This window comes from Pseudopodoces humilis, chromosome 20, assembly GCF_049639895.1.
Source record: "Pseudopodoces humilis isolate 2021_Gansu_Grassland_sample_001 chromosome 20, ASM4963989v1, whole genome shotgun sequence".
Lineage (NCBI taxonomy): Eukaryota > Metazoa > Chordata > Aves > Passeriformes > Paridae > Pseudopodoces > Pseudopodoces humilis.
The window spans coordinates 3,235,186-3,252,572 of record NC_142219.1 but is presented as its reverse complement, the minus strand read 5'-3'; the positions used below and the strand labels follow the sequence as shown (position 1 = coordinate 3,252,572).

General features: G+C 40.1%; 1 protein-coding gene across 1 annotated transcript; it reads left to right on the top strand.

Moving 5' to 3' along the window:
• The first annotated feature begins 445 nt into the window (after positions 1-445).
• Positions 446-11,966, top strand: ZCCHC8 (zinc finger CCHC-type containing 8). Its single transcript, XM_088065076.1, has 14 exons — positions 446-626; positions 1,421-1,461; positions 2,098-2,172; positions 2,678-2,783; positions 3,234-3,311; positions 3,630-3,733; positions 5,035-5,100; positions 6,088-6,148; positions 6,262-6,404; positions 7,120-7,262; positions 7,975-8,090; positions 8,836-8,919; positions 9,391-9,505; positions 10,250-11,966. The coding sequence occupies exons 1-14, from the start codon at positions 462-464 to the stop codon at positions 11,050-11,052; spliced, it is 2,100 nt and encodes a 699-aa protein (XP_087921202.1). The 5' UTR covers positions 446-461; the 3' UTR covers positions 11,053-11,966.
• Positions 11,967-17,387: the final 5,421 nt, after the last annotated feature.

Sequence of the window (17,387 nt, the reverse complement as noted above, 5' to 3'; positions counted from 1 at the left end):
TGTCTTTTGAGCCAAACTCCCATAAGCCAGTTAAGAGAAAGGAAAACTTAAGGAGGTTTTGCTTTGGTTCTTTTGAAGTAGGATTTGCCTAAAATATTGCAGTGAGGGGATTGCTGCAGACGCCCTATATCAAATGCTCTTGCATTGCACGCTGCTGCTGCCCCATCTCTCTCCACCGCTCACCCCTTCTCAGAAGAGGAAAAACTCCAAGAGCGGGAGCGGTGCCGGTTCTGGAGGCACGAGCGCGTCCTCCATTGTGAGTACGACAAGAGCTGCGGTGCTGGCTGTGCTCCGCGCCGCCTACACCTCCCAGCGTCCACCGCGCCTCGCCGCCGCCCGCTTGTGTGGTTCGCAGCCCCGATGCACACTGGGAGTCGTAGTCCGCCGCGTGCGGCGTCCCGCCCGCCCCGCGCTTCCCGCCGCCCTTTGCCCCCCGCCCCGCCTTTCCTGCGGCGGCCAAGATGGCGGCGGAGGTGGACTTCGGGGACCGCGAGCTCTTCGGGCAGCTGGAGGAGGAGCCCGGGCCGCCCTCACCGCCCGCTCTGGACGAGCCGGACCCGCTGCTGAAGCTCTACGAACGGCTGCGCGACCGGGACGAGACGGTGCAGCGTCTGCGGGCGGAGAATATCCTGGCGGGAGAGGCAGGGCCCACGCCGGGGCAGGGGAAGGCGGGTGCGCCGCTGCTGCCGGTTCCCTTCCGGGCCAGGCGGTCCCGGTCCTCAGGGCAGGCTCCGGCTTCTCCCCGGGGGGCTGTGGGAAGGAACCCTCAGTCTCCGCGGAGGCCCGAAGCGGGGGAGATGAGTGAGCTGGGCGATGAGGGGAGCGGAGGCTGGTGCTCCCAGGCTTCCTCAGAAGCCTGGCCCGTGGCAGCCCCGACTCCGGCCCCGGCACGCGGGGACGGCTGTTACTGAATCCCTGCGTTCTGCCTTTCCAGGGAAAACAGACGTCTGTGTGTTTACTTTGGCAATCCATTTTAAAGCAGCTACAAATAATTTCAAACAGTTGAATTGTGACAGGTTCTCTAAAGGGTTTTTGGGTTTGCCACTGCAACAGAGTTGAATCTGAAATGTGTTATAATTTATTTCCCATTTACAAGTACATGTGTACTACCGTTACGTTTCTTTTGGTGATGACCGCAGATCTTAAATGAAAATGTTATGTATCTGTTAACACAATCACTGCATGTAATGGATGGCACTGTTTGGATTGTCACAGCTAGTTCCCTTTTCGTATGTGGTTGTTTTGGGTTTTTTTTTTCATTTTATTGTGTTTCTTCAGCAACGGATGGATTTTTAAATAATCCCCTGTGCAGTGAAAGGGAACCCTATTCGTTGTTCTGTGATTGGTGTTTTCTTGCTTGCTTTGGGTGTTGGTTTGTGTCTTTCAAAGAAAATCATAGTCCTTAACAGTAAGTTAACATCAGGAACTTAAAAGGAAGCTGAGAATTCTGACTCGTCCTAGGTGCGTTAATACTGACTTAAAACACTATGAATTATATAGAGAAAATATTTTCGTTTATATGTGTATATGTAAACAGAGTTTGTTTAAGATAAAAGCTGTGTGTGGTGACAAGCTGCCACATCTTGTTTCCATGTCCCAGTCCCTACTCAGGTGTTGGGCTTCTAAAAAGCTATTCCAGTTCCTGAAAAGTCTTTTGGAGTTGAATAGCAGGAACTCAGTTGGTATTGCTGTAACTCTTATTTATTTGTGTATATCTGTTTTGTGAAACTCACTTGGTCTTCAGTGAAACAGTTTCAATGTAAAGTTCAGCAGTGAGGAAAAATTTCAGTCAAATGTTTGATTGAATCTTGGTTAGAAGATTGTAAAAGTTTATTGAAACTAGAGTAGCAGGAAGAGAATTCTGTTCATACAGAATTTAATATTTCTGTAGTGTGAGGGTATTTTGTTTTCCTTCTACCTCACACCAACCTGCTTTGCTCAAGAGGATAATTTCTGTGTAAGTGGATTGGAACTTCTTAAAAATACAGATTTTGTATTGACCAAATCTTCCTCTATCTGTGGGGTCCAGACTCAGCTGTGATAAAACTGGTGGGTAATATTTACTGTACCCATTGTGTGTGTTCTGTGCTGTTCTAGTGGAATCTCTGTGGAAAACCCCAAAGTTGATGGACCTCTGTTGCAGATTTTATTTATGAACAATGTCATTACTAAGTAAGTATTTTAAAGAAAAAAACAATCCTGACAGGAAATGGGGGCTTTTTTGTTTATTTGGATATAACAGTGTTGTGCCTAAGTTGTGGATGTAGATTTTATTCAATAACATAAACTACTGAAGCTTAGAGGGGAGAAAGGATAATGGGGAGGATGACAGGAGTTCTGTTCATTAGCTATATCTGTTTTCATCATGAAATGAAGGGAGACTTTCACGGACTTGGAGTGAGTCTGAAGAGTAGTTTGAATTTCAGAAATGTTGTGGGTAAAATATAAAAAATAAATCTTTCCCTGCCTCTGAAAAAACTCAGGTTTTGTTGCCACACTCAGGGGCTCTCTAATATCAGATTGCATTTATGTTGGTGGAGGTTGGGAGAGGGACAAAAAAGAATTGGATTTTCTCCTTTTCTAAGTTATTTAGTAAATTATAAATGCCTAAGAAAAGAGACATCTGCTCTTTGTTTCAGCCTTGCTCATGTCTTCATTTCTCTGTATTTCATCTCAGGCGGTATCATCAAGAAATTGAAGATTTTATTTATAGTTTAGTTCAAAAATATGAAGAGCAAAAGAAAAGTGAACAAGAAAAATCACACATGAATGCGAAGCCACAGGTACTTTAAAATTGAAATTGTTACAAAATGCTTCCTCTCCATCTCTTTGATGGAAATATTGAAATACTGCACTGTTAAACTAAGAAAAATCAAATCAAGTAGTTGTCAAACAAATGTTGTACAACAGTTTGTTCCAAAAAAATAGAGCCCAGGGCAAAGGATGGATCCTTTCTGCCCATTAAAATGCTTCTTGAAAATTGTCCCTACTGAAATTTCAGTGAAAGAAAATTAATAAGTTGGTTTAAATAACTAAGAAGAAAGCTTAATGTATCCTCTTCTGATAGTATTAGCCCAACTCTGAGTATATATAAGAAAACAGATGAACAACAGTATCTGAAAATTTACACTTTCTCCTCCTAGTTTAGAATTTTGGTTCTTAACTCAACATTCACTTTGAGTAAAAGGGTTGAATGGCAAAGTAGTTATTTTTATTTTTGCTTTTCCTGTCAGCCCTCCAGTGTTGTTTTGGAAGAGGACAGTAAAGGAACCAGCTCGAGTTCTGCTAAAAAAGTGAAAGAAGCTTTTAGTGTAAGTTTTTGACTGTGCTCTTCCATGGTAGGTCTGACTCTTCATTCTCCACATTCAGTGTACACTGCCATTAAAAAAAAATCTGTTAACTGTTGTTATTACACTGATAAATGAAATTTAAATTCAGCATGCTTGGGCTACATCAGTGCAAAAAAACTTATGTGTACATGTTTGGGCTTGTATTAATTGTAAATTCTTACAGAATGGGGAAAAAAAAAAACCTGGAAGTATTTCAAGCAGTGTAAATTTATAGAAATGCTACCAATCTCACCTAAATACTGACACATTTCTGACAATTCTCTGACTTTTTTTCTACAGGTTGTAGGAAGTGTTCTGTATTTTACCAATTTTTGTCTCGATAAACTGGGACAGCCTATTTTAAATGAGAATCCACAGCTGACAGAAGGATGGGAAATACCTAAGTATCCTAAAACACCTTTATTTTTTTCTGTTTGCCAAATCCAGAGAATTCCAGTGGGTAAATTGAACTCAAATTCTCTTCAGTGGATTGTGTGTTTATCAAAACCATACAAGTCATTATAGATGGGATGATTTAATGAGTCGTTATTGGCTTTTTTAATTCAAAACAAATAAGTATTTTGATATAATTGACTTGCTGATTGCTATCCTTGGAGTGAATGCCTTGTCCCCTTAAATACATCTTGTGAATTTAGGGATCTCCTTGGCCAGTCTATAATCAGGGTTGGAGGGACAACTTCTTGCAGATTGAATACGTATTCTTCCTCCATAAAATCCACTCTTTGGGAGAAGAAAAGGGTTTGGAGAACTCAAACATGCTGTAAAATACTTTTTTCCAAAAATGGGAGCTAGAGGGAAAGTCTTTTATTAAAATTTAATTATGGCATGCTCTTAACATGCATCCATTTTAAAGTTGGTTCTTTATTGTTTGTTAAAGCCAATGTTTGAAAAATGGAATTGAGGGAAATGCTGAAAATAGCTGGAAAATGTTGAAATGTTTTTTTAGTATTGATGTCTTCCATGGCAAAAGAAATGACAAGAAATTTCTCAAGTCACATAATCTCCCCAGGTTTCCAGTATTGCTTCTGTCTTGTCCTGTCTCAGGACAAGAAGCAGTTTCAGAGTTCATTTCTGCAATATCCAGTTCTTATGCTTTGTAATCAAGGTCATGTCAGTGTTAAAAAAATTACTTGTATCTGAATAGAACACAGTTATAGTTATAGTTAGTTACATTTTCTTAGTTACAGTCTCCCAACCTCTGGATGAAGGAAGTAGATGCCTAATGGGAATTGCTCCTTAAATGCCAAGTTAAGTGTGGCTGAACTGATTCTGAGTGAAATGGTTCATCAGGCACTGACTTCTAAACAACCAAAGTACTGCTCTCAGTGAATCTGTCATTTTGAAACTCTGTCAAAATGTGGTTTAATAAGATTACTGTGAAGCATTTCAGAATTAATATCTGGAAATTTCTGCCAGTAAACAAGAGAGTTGTAGTTTTAGCGAGTGCTGATAAAGTATTGGGTAGAAATTTGTAGGAGGAAACAGCTTAAGCTTATCTTAGTAAATAGTTTCTAGTAGGTATCATTTTATAGTTTATACTCAGAACTTCATATCAAAGACCCATTTGTAACTTAATGCAGATGAGTCAGTGTTCTGTTCAAAGCACTATTAAGTTTTCATTGATATTTTAAACAAAATTGAAATTTTGCTTCATCCAGTAGCAGTTCCTTATTGAAATCTAAAGATATCAGCAAGTTTTCAGCCAGATTCTCTCCCTAGATGGACAAGAAATACAAGTAAAACCCAAAAGGTTTGTATGATTCTTAAATATAAAGTTTTGAGCTGAAAAGTTCAGATGCACTCTGTGATTATTGCCCAGTAAATAAACCCTTGGACATACTTGAGCAATGAGTATTTAAATTTAAATTAAATTTAAGTCAGAGCTGAGTATTTTAGTCAGTGGGTCTTGTCTTTTTAATGAGTTTCTTTAGGAAGGGCTTTAAGTCAGTTCTTCTGTTTCTTGTCTTTTTTAGTGATTGTTTTGTCATCCTTGCACTGGTGTTGTGTCATGGTTACTGTTCTGTGGAACAACTCCTGTCCGCTTACTTGATAGATTTTTTTAGACAGACTGATCTGAGAATTGATGGTGTAGTTTTTATGGGAGGTGAGAAGTGAAGGGAATTCAGTTTCCAGCTGGAGTTACCTTGGACACATGTCCTTGTGCCACATTTTTTGTCTCCACTTCTGGTTCCCATCCTAATTCAGTAAAAATGAATGTTCAGAAAATAAATCTTCCTTTACAATCTTGGTATTTCACCCCAGTAACCTTGCAAATGTTTCCTGCCACGGTGTGAATGTAAAGGAATATTTAAGTTGAAGCCAGCTGTAGTTCCATTCCAGGTTTTCAGTGCCGTTTCACAAAATGTATTACTTGAAACTGTGGGCCACGACTTCCCAAATAAATGGTTGTACTCTGCTGTTTGTTTCTACTGGTGACTGATTCCCAGTATTGTGGAAGGGATCAGACCTCTGATGATACCATTTCCTATTTCCCTCTGCCCTTTCCTCATTTCCCCTGTTCTCCCTTAGCACTGTGAAATCAGCAATATTCTCTATTTAATGATTGATAGAAGTTTAAGAGAAGCAGAAGACAGCATATGACATCAACAGTCATTGCTTTTGATTTTGTCTTTCTCAAATCTAAATCTTAAAATCTGTCAAGAATGAAAATAATTAGGTGTATTTAACATTGCAAAGTTGTTTTCAGGTTTAACTCATTGTGCATTTTTTCAAGCAGGCCCAAACCTCATTGTTTCAATTGTGGTTCTGAAGACCATCAAATGAAGGAGTGCCCAAAGGTAAAGTCACCAGTATTCCAAAGACTGCTGCTCTCCAAGCTTTGTGTTGGGTGAAGGAGTGCATAAATTTTAAGTTGTCCAACTCTAAACTTCCCAATTGTATTATCTTTAAGCCACGAAATGCAGCTCGTATAAATGAGAAGAGAAAGGAGTTTTTGGAAGCTTGTGGTGATTCGAGCAATCAGAATTTTCAGCAGCGTTACCATGCAGAAGAAGTAGAAGAGAGGTTTGGAAAATTTAAGCCAGGAGTAATTAGGTATCTCTTTTCTTTCCATTTGCTTTTCTGGAATACCTCTTCTGCCTTTGGAGTGCCAGATTTTAATTGCCAGAGTTTATTAAGTCCACCTGCTTCTCTTAACTATGAGTCCATTATGTTTGAATTTGCTAAATAGAATTTTAATAAATTGCAGAGATATCTTTCAAATGGAAACTCACTGCTAGCTTGACAGTCCTACCCTTTCTGTAATGCAGGGAGATAAGTGTTACTCTTTGACTTCTCAAATTGCAAATTTATTATGTTCCTACTAAAAATGTATTCAAAAGTCTGCAAATTTTGAGCGTTGAGTGTCCCTTCTTCTCTATTCAAAATGTTCAGAGAAATCATGGTATTGTGTGGCAGTCTCCAAAAAAATCCCCAGTAAATTCAGTGTTAGGGTCCACCCTTCCTGTTGATAGCTGCAGTCAAGGCCATGAGTCAGAAGTAGCAGGTCAAGTAGGTTATTCTTGGTGTAGAATTAAATCTAATGAAGTGTTTAAACATATCAGCAAGGCAGAAGGTTATATTTAATATCAGATCTGGTTTTCATCTAAGAGCTGTTATATCTGAGGTTGAAATGCATCACAGTTTGAGCTAAAACTCAGCTATTTTACCTTGACAGCTGAAAACTCCATAAAATACTCATAACCTTTTGTCACCAATTAATGGATATTTCTGGATGACATTTTGTTTTCTGTTTGTTTTCTTGCCTTAGTGGGGTCCTTCAGGACGCCCTTGGTGTGACAGACAAGAGCCTACCCCCGTTCATTTACCGCATGCGGCAGCTGGGGTATCCCCCGGGCTGGCTCAAGGAGGCCGAAATGGAGCACTCAGGACTGGCTCTGTATGATGGAAAAAGTGAGCAATGTGGGGCTGGAATGCAGCTTTACAATGAGGCTGTGTGCTGGCTGCACCCTCCTCAGGAGACAATAAAGTAACTGGTTTGTAAACCTTAATCTTCCTCCTGGAATGGGGAGAAAATGGCAAATCAAGTTGTTTTTATTCATGTCGAAATACACCTTTTTTATCAGCTGTGAGGTAACAACGGAACAAGTTCCATAATGGTTGTGTTGCAAAGATGGAGGCTGTCAGTGGGATTTCACTGTTAGAACCTGGAGTTGTGTGAAACTGCAAGACTTGCAAATCTCTTAATGTCCAATTTCGTCTCCCTTTTTCTCTTAAATTTTATGAAAGAAGCCATATTCCTCAATAAATTACTCTTACATAGGAACAAAACCACCAGCAAGCAAACAACACATTTCTTGGAACCTACCTTACGTAATTTACCAGCTTTTTGCTAATGACCATTTTATGCTGCATCTCACAACAATCCTGATAGCCAAATTCTGAGGGTAGCAAAGGTACATGAGGAGTAGTTGTGTAGGAATACCCAGTTAGGTTTCTGAGGAGGCTTCATGCATGTATCTGATGGATTTGGTCACTGTTCCTGCCTCTCTGAATTTCAAAACTTCCTATCAGTACTTCTATTCCAAACCCCTGTTGTTAAATCCTGTGGATCTTTTCAGTGGTGTTCTTAATTAACATCAATAATAATTATATTCCATTATAGGTGAAGTTGGAGCAGAAGATGAGAGCTCTCCTCAGCCAAAACGTATCACTTACGATGTGTCTAAGTTGATAAATTATCCAGGCTTTAATATATCCACTCCCAGTGGGATCCCAGATGTGAGTACCTGTTCTCTGCCTTCTGAACAATGTGCTGAGTGTCAGGAATTGCTTTTAGGCAAGAGTTAATGTTTTGTATTCTGCATCTGACAATTTCCCTTTAAGTCTCTTCTTTTTAAGCCCTTGCTTTAGGGCTGGGGGTTGTAATTAATGGGACAGCTGATACTTGTCATGTTTCTTGTGATAGGGTCTGACAGTGTTTCTGTGGGAATTATTTCCATTATGAGACCAACACGAACCTGGAAGGATAGTTTGGTATTTTTTAAACACAAAACTTCACACATGAATGGCTGTTTTTCCATACATGCAAGTTTTCTGAAAATTCTTGGAATATGAAAATCACTGTGAGTGTTTTCATAAATGTAATTTTGATCGCAAAAAATTACATCAGACAAGTCAATGCACAACTTCTGGAAAGCTCTGTAACAACACAACTGGAATTAAACAAGTCATAGCAGAAGACCCACATAGTGGGTGCCCTCTTAAGCACAGAGCACACAATAAATCTCTTGTGAGTGCTGCATTTTTATCTTCAAAAGCATTTTAACCACCTGTCAGTGAATTCCATCACTGATCTGAATGCCTATTAATGCATTAAAAAGAAGCACTTGTGTATTTACACCTTTACATTTGCCCATTTAGTGGCCTCCAAATCTGTTTTTTCATTCAGTGTTATTAACCAAAGTTCTGTTATTATGCAACATTATTTTTCTTTTCTCTTTTTTTTTTTTTCTTTTTGCTGTAGGAGTGGCAGATGTTTGGTTCTATCCCCATGCAGCCATCTCAACAGAAGGATGTTTTTGCTCACTACCTTTCTAATTTTCAGGAGGTGAATAACTTACATCTGTATATATCTCCTTGTTATTAAAAAAACCACTATTGCCTTTTAATTAGTGTAGGTCATGATGATTTTTTGCTTGTATCTTCTTTCTGCACAAGGGGACAGACTTTTTAGTGACACTAGTGAGGGTGAAATGCTCATCTGGCTTATATGTCTTAACAAAAAATGGCTTCATATTTAAAAATAATTCCATTATTTCACTTAATATAAGAAGGTCCCAGTTGTGCAAAGATTTGTAAGCAGTTTGGAAAAGAATTGCTATGAATGGAAGTTTAAGACTCCCCTGATAAATGAGAAGCTTGGTTTCCATAGCCATGGCATCCCTCAAATGTCAATGTCATTTTACACACTGGGTCCCCAAATGATTGTATAGTTACAAAATTAATTCTTACAGCTGGTAACCTTATCCTGTATGGTATAATGCTAATTCTTTTTGGTTTTGTGGATATTTCTCACCAGCCAAGTCCAAAATCCAGCAGCAAAAGGGCTGCATCTCAATCAAAGTCTCATCATTCCAAACGACGAAGGGAAGACATTTCAGAGATAGCAGCAGCTGACATGGACCTGGACTCTGGTACAGCCATTCTGCACTTTTTTTTTCTTAGTTTCAACTTCTGTTTTCAAAATAAGGTGATCTGAATTGAAATGTGAGAGTTAAAAGGAGAAGCCAATGTGTTAGTAGTCCTTTTGGTGGTAATTAAAGGCAGTGCTGACAGAGGCCAGCAGTGTCCTACTGCAGTGGCATTTGCTGTGATTGTCACTGTGGTTTTCATGTCTTCCAGTACCAAGCAGGAGGTGTCAGGTGTGCTCAGAGCAATTGCAATGTTATGTTAAAAATTCTGATCTCTTTACTTCAAGAGCATCCTAAAGAAACTTCTGCTAAGACCCCCAAATCCCTAAATATTTGGATGAAATAACATAAGTTTGCAGGCTTACAGCTTCTTAAAAATGAGGCAGACTCAAAGGAGGATTCAGTGTTAAGTGTTAGAACAGCTGGAGAAACTTCTGACTTTCCTTTTGAAATCTGCCATAAGGAGTCCTTCAGTATGTCTCACTGTGGAACGAGTTTGTTCTTAATACCTTTAGAGTAATTTATTTTTTTTCCTTGAATGGCTGGCATAGTTGAAATCTCAAAAAACATCGTTTTGGTGGATATGAAAACGCTCACAAAGTTTCTTCTGTCTCAGCTGAAAACCAAGGATGAGAAAATCCAGAAACTACCAGATGTAAATCTGGTAGTTGATCAGAACATTGGCACTTTGAATCTTGTCCTGGTCAGATTTCAAATTCTAAAAAGTGTGTTTTAATCTCTTTCTAGATCTGGAAGGGTCACAGAGATCTCAAACTCCCAACAGTTTTCAGTTCCAGCCTCCACTGCCACCTGGATCTCCATCAATGTCCACTCCTCCCCCTGTGCCACGAGGAACACCCCCCTTCACACCCCCTCAGCCGTCCACACCCACCCACTCTCCTCTCCCTAGGACTGCTCCACCAGCAAACTCTTCCAGTGATAGTCCTCAGCCCAAAATAGTGGACTCAGTCATGGATGAGGATACACTGACCTTGGAAGAGCTGGAGGAGCAGCAGAGGTTAATCTGGGCAGCGCTGGAGCAGGCAGAGAGCACAAACAGTGACTCTGATATTCCTGTTGATACACCTTTAACTGGGAATTCCCTTACATCATCACCAGCCAGGAATGAAGCAGATCTGGTTGCAGAAGTCAGGTCACCTGAGAAAGTGATCTCAGTGGAAACAGAGTTTTCTGACATCAGTGAGCAGATCCCAGAAAGTGAATGTCCTCTAACCAGTCCCAAACTAGAGGATAGCTTGCTTGACTTAAAGGAAAATCCTGATAATGCAGTTTCTGAAGGCCTGCTGGGTGACACCCTGCCTGCTCCCAACCCTGAGGTTAATGAAGGGGAGAACACAGGTGGTAATAAAGTGCCCACAAGCACTGGGTCATCTGTGAAAAAATCTGCAGTTGTTCCCGACATGAGCAAGTTTGCTGCAGGCATCACACCATTTGAATTTGAAAATATGGCAGAATCAACCGGGGTTTATCTACGGATAAGAAGCCTGTTAAAAAATTCCCCAAGAAACCAGCAAAAGAAAAAGACTTAAATCTTAAGTTGTCTTTTGTTTTCTTATGTCCAAATCCCTTCTGTTTCCCCCTCAGTTTTACAAACTCAGATGACCTCCCCCACCTTATGGGAAAGAGAAAAACTTGACAAATTCAGGTTTGCCCTGTTCTTCCTTGGTGTAGAAATCAGTGCAGGTTTCCATCTTGACCAGGACCACCAATGCAGCCAGAAAATGTAGAATTTTCCCAAGTTGCATGATTCCACTAAGGAATAACAGGTCTGATGATTTGTTAAGAGCATTTTATTTGCCAATACTCGAGACTCTAAAATGCAGAGTTTGTGGTTTGGTGTTCATTATTTTGGCTAAAGTTTATATTGTCCTTGAGTTTCAGGTGGATTGGTGATTTTTTTAATATCTGTCCTTTCTACACTTTATACATTTTGCTAATTATCCTGTAGATAAGTTTAATATATTCGGAATGTTTTTAAAAAGGTCTGATGTTGAGATTTCCCACATCAAAGTCCTGGCAATTGGAGGAAAATAATTGGGGATTACAGTGCTATTTTCACCATTTCAAGTATTTTTATAAATTATTTATGTGGGTCTGTTTTAATCGCCACTGTATCTTTTGTAGCATTGTCCTTCATGTAAACTTGCTGTACATACATGTTCGTGGTTGTCTACAGAGGTTTAATAAATGAGCTTTTCGCTAAAGAACTTCTAATTGGAGTCCTAAAGCAGCAAAATGCAGGTTTTTGAAAATCAGCTGCTGAAGAAAATTGGGAAAACAAGCTGAGCAAAATGAGGATGAGTAAAGTAAAATACTTTAGAACAGGCCGCAACTGTTGGCTTCAAGAAACTGTTAAAATTCTCATAGCTATTTAAACAGAACTTTGCCCCATACCGTTCAGTTTTCATAATCTGAAGAGCTGCCCACTTCTGAATGCTTAGAAATGTTATAATCTTGCTGATTTATTGTTCTAACACATTTTTTCTCCTTGTCTTGTGAGGGACCAGTGGCTGAGCATTGTTCAGTTGCCAGGAGAGGGAGCACTAGATTGATGTAAGGTATTCCTTGGAGCTGGTAAACCATTTGTCCTTGCAGAAATGCAGGAAAGGTCTCCCCAACCAAGTGTAAAGCAGAATAAGCCAAAGCATTTTCAAGTATCTAACAAAAAAGTTGTGAAGGGGAAGGAATGTCTGTAAGATAATGTTAGAGAGTGAACTTAATTCTTTGAAATTCTCTGCTTTGCAGTTAGTGCATATTGCCCAAAGATCTTTAAAATACATGATATTGGTACACTCTGCATTTAAACCTATGAGAACCCCAGGCTTTTTCAGTTAAAGCCTTTATTTCTCTTCCTTTTTTTCTCCCTAAACTTTACAGGAAGGCAAGACCAAAGCGCCTTTATATGTGAATTCTGAGAGGCTGAAAGATCTTTTTGCAGCATTTACCTGTTCAGTTTATTTGGTTGCAGTGGGAAAGCAAGTCAAGGTAAATGTTCATCATATGTTCTAAAATGAATGGCTTTTTTCTTCCTAGTTTATCGAAGAAATAATATTTTTATAACAGGAGTGGACAACAAAATAACGTGCTGTTTCCACTTTCTACATACATTTAAAGAAAGCTCTGTTGGGAAGCATATGGAGGTCTGGCACTTTTTCCTCCTACTCCTTCCATGGAGTTAAAAGCCAGTAATGACAGTTTACAGGAGCCTTTGTGTGCTGCATCATTGCCACGTGGATGATAAAGGGATGCAGGGCAGGAGGTGATGATTGCCAGTGCACACCTTTTGGGTGTGTTGTGCTGCTCATATTTGAAACACAGTTCTCTCACCACACCTTAAAGATCTGGTTTTAGTGGCTCTTAAGAAATGCTGCTGCTTGAGTAGGACATGCAGCCTGAACTAAAGGAGTGCATGTGGTTTCTGTGAGCAAGGCAGAAGAGTACACAAGATAAAAATCATCTTTATGTGCTTAGAACCTTTTAGTGCTCTGTGTGGTCCATTCTCAATCACCCTTCCACATAATTAATTGGTCACAACAGATAAGCAAAACAGTTGTGACTGAAGTACTTTCATTTGTTATTCTTTTGTCTTTCAAACTGCAATGTTATAAATGCTCCTGTAATGCTATTTTTTTTTCCTTAAAATAATATATTTGTGATATGTTTTGATCTCAGAAAAGCAGGCAGGGACTGTTTAATTTCTGTGTTTATTTTTAGTAATTTAATTTCAAATAAGGATAATCATACAAAATTCCTTGAGAGCACTCAGAGGTATCTTTTAAATTGTTCTTTTAAATCTTCTCCTTGGAATTGCCCTTTCTTTGGAGGTGTCAGTCAGCATGGATAGTGCTGTGAGAAAACTGAACCAGTAAGTAAATCTCCTCCTGCATTTACTCTGCTGTAAGACACACAGTTAATTAGGGATGGGGAGTTATCTCTGCTACTTCTCTCATGATGAGGAATTCATTCATCTGCATCTCTTAGCTATTTATCTAATTCACTGTTCTGTCAAGTGCTACATATTGTTGCACTGAAGATGCTGGTAATCAGTGAGGTTTTTAGGCTGTCAGCTGTAACTACTCAAATGGGTTTTGTATATTGAAACTGCAATCAGATCACACTCTTAAGTCCCAGGGAAAAGCTGAATGGCAAACTATTTTGAGTCCTTTTAAGTGCCATTCCCATGGTGATGGGTGTGGCATAATAACCTAGATTAGAGTTTACTAAAATGAATGAGTAATAAAATCTGTAATGAGGTGGGTATAGCATGAGCAGGCATCACTCAAATTTTCCCACAGATTCCTGTTGGCATAATCCTCGTGTTTATTTACAGTACTTGGAACACCAGAAATATTTAAAAAGGCTCATGCACGTCTTCAAAAATCAAATCTCTGCAAATATTCTGGGTATTAGTCAGGAGGGAAGTTGTGTCTTAAAAAGATCCAACTTTCTGACTCTAAATTTTTATAACCCAATTCACAGTGCTCAAAACATCAAGAAAAGAGACATAGCTGAGATTCTAGAAGCTATCTGAAAGACGTGGTAGCTGCTAAAAATAATTATTTCACTGCAGGCTCTGTGAGGCAGCATAGCTGGGTAAAAAAAAAGGAAAAATGAAGAGGAGGAAAATGCTCCAATATAATTAAAGTGTTTCAGTTGCCATGGAACCCCGTAGCACCTTCATTCTGTGCCATGGCTGCGCTGCCCCTGGGAAGGGAATGCCACTGAAGATTGATGCTGTTCCTAAGAATACAGTGCAGAGTCATTGCTATATTTTGGGGGGTGGGAGGGGATGAGTCAGGGGGAGGAACTGGTCGTGATTCCTGGAGTAGCTTGAAAGCAGGATGGATTTAATAATGTGGTAATTACTGTGTGACAATTGGACACTTCCTAGACTTCAGACAACTACAGCAGCAGAGATGTTACGTAAGATTTTTTGCAACGTGTTTAGTTGTCACCAGTGACTGAATGAACATCTATTTACTCTTTCTTTAGAAATCAGCACTCAATAGGAACAAAATCCTTCTGCTTTGCTTCGCTGTAGGTGAGATTTCAGCTTTTATTGGTATTTACATAAGTGCTAGAATGATTTGCATCTTTATTAATAGACTGGTTTCTCAGTTATCAGGGAAATGAAACACTCATCAAGAGGAACATTATTGTTAATTTAAGTATCTTGTTTAAACCAGAGTGCAGGAAGGATTCTTTTTTAATTTGTTCAGATACTGTTCTCTGTTGTTTTACCCATGTTTTGTAGAACAAATAATGTAAAATTGATGAAAGCTTGTCTTGAGTAGCTCAACAAAGAACATGGGTTTGGAGAGCTTTTTCTTTTATTACTGCTGGGTAGTCTGGCTGGCCTGGGGAAGGGAACCAGTAAGTACATTAGCAGTGAAAAGACTTCAACCTTTACAGAAAATAAATTACAGAAAATAGTAGTGCAAATGCTGGGATTTTTGAAGCAGCACTTCTGAGATTAAAAAAAAAAAGCAATTAACTGCCTTTTCTGTAGCAGATGTGACCATCACTTCTGTATAGGAATTGCCAGATGTGCATATTGAAGAGATCATTCAGATGGAAAAAAAATCTTTACTGAAAATTCTCATACTTGGGTGAATACATCCCATTGAATAGAAAAATTGATTTCTTCAGTCAAGAGATCCTTACATTCAGTTCTTAAAGGACAACATTTTAGCTCTTTAGAAAGCTTCAACAACCTTGGACCCTTCACAAATCTGAAAAAGGGCAGAAACAACTGCAACTAGTGTTTCCACATTATTGAGAACAATTTTAATTTTAAAGGGAGCCTTGTACTTGTGGCCAGGATGCCAGTAGTTATGTCGGCATCCTGAATTTCCCTGGAGCATCCAGCAATTCCTGTTCTCATGGAGTTATGGAAATGCCTATCTATTATTTGTTGCCCGATCTGATCATGCAGATCAGAAAACAGAGCCACAAGGACTGGAATCAAAGATATTCTGGCTTTCAATCATATGTAATCCTGTAAAGGGGTGTGGTTTCTAGTACCAGGATCTTTTATTACCATGATTCCTACAAATTGGCTGTGCCCTCCTCATACCCAGATGGGTACAGAGGCTGTCAATCATTTCCAGCTGGGATGAACTGAAGTTACAGTTGCTCCAAAGCTACATTTTCATGGGATGAAGTTGATTCTGGTCAAAGAATGGATAACAAATTCTCTTTTCCTACAGGACTACTGGATCTTGAAGTCTGTTCAGTAGGAAATTCCTGGAAAAAACAGTAGCACATTTCCTTGATCTGATCTGTGTGACATTCTCAGTTCTTAGTCCAGGACATTTTTACCATAGCGTTGCAAGGGAGTGAAGCAAACTATTTACACATTTAAACTATTTTTTATCTATTATTTCCCCACTGTTCCTGCTTCCACACAATGACAAGTTCAACAACAGCAGCACAAAGTTGCAACTTCTAGTTTTCATCTTTAAGCTGTCTTGTGGTTGCTGTGCTCTGTCCTAGATGCATCAGTCTGATATTGCTTATACAATTTTAATGCTGTGCACTGAACTGTGAGCATTTGAGATGGACTTACATGGTTGCAAATTAACTGAGAGACAAAACATTAAATTAATGATGGAGAATTATAGAAACACTTAGAGAAAAACCCATTCTGCGTTAGCATCAGATCAAGAAAGCACAAAGGTTCACCACTGCAGCCCTCAAGCCAGCAGATATTTTAGGCAAGTGTTCTGTAAAGTTAGTACAGCTCTCCAGTTTCTACCCTTATTGCACTTTTTGTGTTAGGGATTATTTCCATTGCTAGGGGCTGCAGGGTCATTTTTTAAATAAAAGTGATCCTTTGCTGGGTCTGCACTTCTAAATAGAAGCCAATGTTTAAGCCCTGAAGTCCTTATTCAGCAAAACTTTTATCAGATTTTGCAGGGAGAAAGAGGGGTGGCTGTACATGGATTCAAATATCTGTTTCACCATATAATGACCATGGCAAGAGATTCTGTTTAAAGTTTAGGAAGTGAAATTCTAACAAACATTGCTGAATGCTGATGTAGTTGAAACCTATTATTTGGGGGAGGGCTTCACAGCATTTTGTGCTTTACCATGCTGGATTAATGCCAAAGAACGAAGCCAAAATGAAACACGAATTGCAATCAGTTCCCAGCAGTGGAACTGCTTTCTCATCACCCTTTTGTTCAAATGCATCATGCAGAAACCAAACAAGCTATGAGACTGCAAACTGAGGTTTGCTTTGTGAGGAATTCAGCGGTGATGGGCCAGCTCTGGCTGGGCTCTGCTGCCTCTTCATAAGAGGGGAAGAAGTGGAGCAGAGCTCTTTGATTCAGCCTTGAAAATCGGTATTAAATTGTTGATGATGGCGTTGGAGCTGCTGCTCCAGCTGTTTAAACTTTAGCAGTTGGATAACGCCAGCTTCCACTGTGTTGCTTCACAAACACAATGAAAATAAAAATATTCAGTACTTTGGGATGATAAATTTCTGCATCATAAATTTCTGGGCATCAGGACAAAAGGAAAATGGAGCGAAGCAGCAGACAGTGAAGTTATTCACCCACTAGAGCGATGTGCTTCACACCTCCCCGTCTGTGCCCACCCTCTCCCCCTCCCACCCAGCCGGGCTGTGCCGCAGCGGCGGCTCCGGGACCACCGGGTGCGGCGGGGTCACCCCGAGTCGGGGCACAGCCGCTCCCTGCCCCGAGCTGCGGCTGCCGCGGGGCGAACAAAGCGGGGGGCGGACAAAGAGAGAGGAGGGGGCGCGGGGAGCTCGGGGGCACCGCCGGTGCCGCTGCTGCTGGTGCAGTCCCCGCCCTGGCGGGCGCAGACGTTGTGCCCGCCCCGCTCCGCCTCCTGCCAGCCG